Raw genomic sequence first — 5829 nt, forward strand, 5'->3', positions numbered from 1 at the left:
CTCCAGACCTTAATCCCATAGAAAATCCGTGGAGGGAGCCGAAGGTTTGAGTTGCCAAATGTCAGTCTCCAAACCTTGATGACTTGGAGAAGATCTGCAAAGAGGAGTGGGACAAAATCCCTCCTGAGATGTGTCCAAACCTGGTGGCCAACTACAAGAAACTTCTGACCTCTGTGATTGCCAACAAGGGTTTTGCTACCAAGTACTAAGTCATGTTTTGCAGAGGGGTCAAATTCATCTTTCCCTCATAAAAAGGCAAATCAATTTATAAGTTTTGACATGCATTTTTCTGGATTTTTTGTTTTGTTATTCTGTCTCTCACTGTTTAAATAAATCTACCATTAAAATTATAGACTGATCCTTTCTTTGTCAGTGGGCAAATGTACATAATCAGAAGGGGATCAAATACTTTATTCCCCCTCTATCTAGTTTGTGGTGTCAAGGAAAAACTCAGGAGTAGCTTGACTCTGGATACGTGAAGATTCAGGAGACTACACAGAAGCATTAAATGAAATATTAATCAAGAAGAATTAGGCATAACCAGTACAGTTTAACAGCAATGTAGTTTCATGTAGTGTCATCCCAAATTCCTGTCTTTCTGAACATGTATTTAAACTCAAACTGGAGGTGAAGAAGATATTGCAGACGTAAACACATGCATACTGCACCAGTGACCATACAGCAGTAGAGCCTATTAGCATGGTGCCTATGAATGAGAGTCTGTGTGTTAACTTCCTCAACTGAATTTGGTGGGATTAGAGTGTTTGAGAATTGTCTTATCAATTTACATAGCATGAGTTCGTAAAATGGAAATTCTACCACTGTGGGGCTTGTGTTGTTGGGGAAAATTGATGTCATAATATATTTTGATATACAATACTGGAAACACCTTTTAGTATAACACATAGAATTGACAGCAACACAAACTATAGCCTTCAAAGTGACCATACAGTTGAATCTACACCTCTGTTTCAACATTTTAAGCAAGTTTTTTTTTTTTTGAGAGGCACTTCCATCTCAAAATACTGTTGTAAACAATGTACAGTGGCCTACAAAGTTCCGCCTGTGAACAATATGCTAAGCTTTAATCATGGTTAGAAACTAGAGCGTACTTCTGAGGTTTGCCAAGGCCTTCGCATGAAAGATGTAAAAGAAAAAAACTCATCCCTTCATTTGTTTTTTTTATTCTACATTTAATATGATGAAAACAAGGCCCTGTACAATCCACCTTTGCAGTGAGTACAATAATATTTTACAATTTGTACAGATTAGAACATGGTGCTAGACTGGTTCCACCCTTTTGAAAATGCAGTTGAAAATGAAAAAAAAAGAACTCCGCTTTGAAAGCTGCACCACAAGGAACCTTCCATTTGGAGAGGAGATCATTTTTTTGGCTGATCCTACAGCAGGCCTGAAGTGAAATATGTCATGAGAGACAAAACAGCATTTATGGAGCTTTCATGTGTCTTATTGCCCTGACTGTTCTGATAGATAAAAACATGCTGCGAAGCTACAGCTCTTAATCTCTCCAACCACTAGTTCAGACCTGGCCAAAATATTTTAAATGGCATTAAATATTTCAGCTATGTGAGGTGCACTTAATTCATTTCAGACATTAAAAACAACCTCAAAAACAGACATATTTTCAACATAAATTAAGCACTCTTCATCTTTTCCCCAGTACTGTCTTTTACTGCTGTTGTAAACCAGGTCTGTACCAGTTAACACTTTGTCCTCTTCGTTAAATTTAAAATCCTCTGAGAGGAAAAGGCCAAACATGTCTGTCAACCTGTACAGCCATCAATGTGCTACAAAAAACAAACAGAACACATTGACATCAACATTTAAAACAGGGGAGTGAATTCAAATGTTTTCTTGGTCTCCGTGTAGCCGCACGTTTGCTTTAACATGTTTATGCTCGTTCTCAACAGCACGTAGTTAATTTGCAAACAGGCTCTCCCAATTCTCTCCAAAGGCCACAAGAAACATGATTTTGTACAAAACTAGATCCCCTTCTTTCATTTCTCTCAGCAGAAGAAATCTAATATTGCTAGAAAACTTCCCCATCTTTTGCATTATTTTTCTTTTTACACATTTATGGAAGAAAATGTAAGCTTCCCAGTGTTTCCCAGAATCAATGATGAAAGCACTTCCAAGTTCATTCAAACGCAATGCAGTCCAAAAAAAACAAGGCTCTGTTTCACTCAACTCGATGTTAGCTTTCATTGAATTCATTGTTTTATGCTACATAAGTGTACACTTTGCGGTCCTCTGGTGTTCGTGCCAAATATTCCCTCTCAATGAGTCCTTCAATGCGCTTCTTGATGACTACAGGGCTAGGGAGGAATCGTGCTCGTAACTGCTGCGTCACCTGTGAAGACACCAAAAACAGTAACAACATCAGTACAACCTACTTTTGACATATCATTATCATAGTCATCATTATTACTCTCATTTTATTACCATTCCTTATATTATAAGTAGGTTATAGTAGGACAACGTTTCTGTCCTGAGGACTACTTCTTTTACATCCTAAAGTTCATCACGAGCAGTCTTACTAAAGGGAAGAAAATATGCAAATGGAAATATGCTAATGTGGGTGCTAATGAAACCATTTCAGCTGACTGACCTCTGCTACTAGAACATTGTGCTGCATCTTCTTTCTGGACTTCATAATGCGAACGATGGCTGCTTCGATCTCATGCTTTCTGTCGTCGTCCACTTTCTGTCGCGTCTCCTTCCTCTCCGGGTCTGACTCCCCTTGTTTAGCAGCCACTAGGTGTACAACAAAGGAAAATAAATTATTTTTAAAAAAAAGTAGTAAAGTGTGGCTGAAGGTATATATGTTGTTTTCCCAAATAAGTGCTTACAATAATTTGACTGTGATGTGACGACAGGTACTTTTTAACTTGTTTTACACATCTACACATGTGGTACATGGGGCTTATGCATTTCATTGTTTACTGAATGCCATGACATTAGAATATGACATTACATCAAAATATCGTACTAAGGCTGCATTACAGTTTAGTGCTGCAATTTCATGAACTGTTTTATATCTTCAGAAAGTGCAAGACCACTTCCAACAATCCATCAGAAATTCAAAATACGTTACTGTGCAGGTATTAAGAAGACATCATAATTTTGTGCACCTGTCTGGATTTTGACACGGTGAAGTTTGGAGGTAAACTGGTCATTGACTGTAAACACATGGCCATTCTCGATCTCCTTGGACTTGGGCTCCTTGGTGAGAACTCTCTGAGTGGGCTTCCCACAGGCCAGAGACTGCAGCGCTCGCACCAGCTCCCTCTCTGGAATGTCCGTCTCCTGCTGGATCTCCTACAGGGTGAAAAGATCATGTTCGAGATCACGATAAAACAATAAGCAAGTGGTAACAGAGAGAAAAGCAAGAATCTGAAACTGCCCTTTTCCTGCTGAAATTGTATTGGTTCAATAGACAGGTTGTTTGTCTTCCGTTTTTGTCAAACTTGGCGAACCCTTACATGAGCGGCTTTCACACATACAATTACTTGAAATTCTCTAGACATTACCCAGTGAAGCTGCATGCGAGCATGCAAATGTCCAAATTAGTCGGATTGGACATCAAACAGCATTTACCCAGCCAGCATATTTCAAAGTCTGTGTAATATCTAAGAATGTTTGAAAATTTACACCAAGCCAGTACACTTGATTATGACAAACAAGATTCAGGAACTTCTATTGGTAAGGCTGACGTCAAATCAAATTCGAAGAACGGCAAGAGACTCTGTTGTTGATGATGTATAATGACTCCATGGTGGAGTATAATTTGCTTAATGTTCTGTCTGCTGCCTAATTTACCCAATTGCCAGCCCTCGTTTAAATCCAATGGAGTATTTCCATTAAGTGAGAACGCATCCGATACAGACAATCTCCTGTTATGTGATACATGTGTGCAAGGTAAACTCCGGACAATGTTGGTACCCGATTCCTCCAAAATAAGTCAGAATTCATATATGAAACAACTTTACTGTTCCATTGCATAGGGCAGTAAGGTATTAAATTGTGTACCTCAAATATGGACTTGTCTCTGTTGTTGAAAAGCATGAGGATGGTCATCTGGAAGGTGGAGACCTGCAGGATGTGCTTCCTGGTGTTGGAGCCGGTAACTTGGGCTCCTCCCACTCCGACCTCTGACCCATCCTCCTTTTGACATGTTTGGATGAAAGATCAAAATCTAAGAACATGATTCAGAATCCCCTTCCACAAGAAATCATGTTTTCTGTTAAAATGTAAATTTCCTTGTTGCTTAAACAATGTAAATCATCTTCACAAGAGAACATTCTCACAACTTCTTGAAAAAAAAAATGACGTGATGACGTCTGCAAGTGCTAATTACTTGACAGCATTTTCAGTAAAAGTAAAAAGTACGCACTGAAATTTAAAAACACTTAATTCTTAACATTCACATGACACAAAGATTTGAATTGTTGTGTTTGTAAATCATTGTAACATTGTCCCATCAAAAAATATTTTATTAAACTACGGCATAATCACAGGAGTTTAGAAATGTGCTGATGTTCCTTTTTAAGGTGGCACGTACCTTTTTGATTGGACCGTAGAAAGTGGCGTTTAGATCTGCAGAGCCCATATGGTGCTGCAGTGTGAGTTGTCTGCCGCTGTGCTTTCCAAGATAAAACCTACAAACAGAGGGGAGCCACTCTAGGTTAACATCTGACAATAAATCTGTCATGGAGCGGTTAGATTTATTTTCACATTTTTATTTACAGCAATATGTTGATATTTATATCATAATAATAATCTTAAAATTGTATTAATTACACACAAGGCCACTCATGATCTTACTCTAGTGTGAGATCGACTGACTCCACTGCAGCTTTTAAACGCCTCCTTAAAACTCATTTTTATCAGATGGCCTACACTTAACGGTGTCTTCTATTCCATTGTAGCGACACTGCATATTTCCTCTTTTTTGTTACTCCTATGGTTTAATTTACTGACAGGTATCAGAACGCTGCAGACCGGGGCGTTGTCAACAATTGCAAGTTTCAACTTGTCTCGTTGTGAATCAACTGGGGTTTTACGCCTCTGCAAAGATTTAACTGATTGAATCAGGCTCCTTAGATTGAAGCATTGAATATTTGACTATTCGGGATCCCCACTAGAATAGACACAAGCTTATATCGTCAATAATGGTCCAGGAACTGAAACGAGGTGGTTATTCTGGACTTCCATTTGTAACAAATCATAATGTGGCTTAGTAAAACTCTTCATTTTGGATCACACATTTCAGAAACCCTTGCACTAAAAACAATGTGACATTATGAAACCATTCACACACATAAGCAATAAACTCCTAGAGTACAACTGACTAACCTTCTAAAGACTTCAAATGCATGTCGCGGTGAAGGGGGGATGTTGCACTTGGGTGTTGCTGATTGTGTTGGCCAGTATCCCGTGGTCAGGACTCTCACAGTGAGATCAACTCCTCCAAGTGACACCTGAAGTTAGAAAAACACAAAAAAACACAAGACACACAAACAGGTTTCAGTCTACACTGATGTAATTACACCACGTAGCTCACTGCTACACTGGTTTTTATTGTCGCAATTAGGTTAGAAACAGATAAAAAAAAAAAAAGACATAATCTCATCAGACAAAGCATAACTACAGGCTACTGACACAAACTAGGTACATGTTCACTTTATCTGAAACAGATGACTCCATGGATATGGGTTTGATTCCTTACATCAACCAATGTGTCCCTGAGCAAGACAGTTAACCCCTAGCTGCTCCAGAGGTGTGCAACCTCTGACATATATAGCAATT

The 5829-nt window shown here is 38.7% G+C and overlaps 1 protein-coding gene across 2 annotated transcripts in view; it reads right to left on the bottom strand.

The window, feature by feature from the left end:
- Positions 1 to 1176: 1176 nt before the first annotated feature.
- Positions 1177 to 5829, bottom strand: part of cul3b (cullin 3b) — a 14791-nt gene continuing 10138 nt past the window's right edge. The window contains exons 11-16 of one of the 2 annotated variants that reach the window (XM_032509832.1): positions 5377 to 5501; positions 4583 to 4679; positions 4051 to 4185; positions 3153 to 3339; positions 2630 to 2775; positions 1177 to 2371 (exon numbers count right to left, since the gene is read on the bottom strand). In XM_032509832.1, the coding sequence (XP_032365723.1) occupies positions 2240 to 2371; positions 2630 to 2775; positions 3153 to 3339; positions 4051 to 4185; positions 4583 to 4679; positions 5377 to 5501 (822 nt within the window). In that variant the 3' untranslated portion in view covers positions 1177 to 2239. The remainder of the gene's footprint in view (positions 2372 to 2629; positions 2776 to 3152; positions 3340 to 4050; positions 4186 to 4582; positions 4680 to 5376; positions 5502 to 5829) is intronic. The other variant, XM_032509834.1, reaches the window with a different exon arrangement.

The sequence above is a fragment of the Etheostoma spectabile genome, chromosome 3, assembly GCF_008692095.1.
Source record: "Etheostoma spectabile isolate EspeVRDwgs_2016 chromosome 3, UIUC_Espe_1.0, whole genome shotgun sequence".
In the NCBI taxonomy this organism is placed as follows: domain Eukaryota; kingdom Metazoa; phylum Chordata; class Actinopteri; order Perciformes; family Percidae; genus Etheostoma; species Etheostoma spectabile.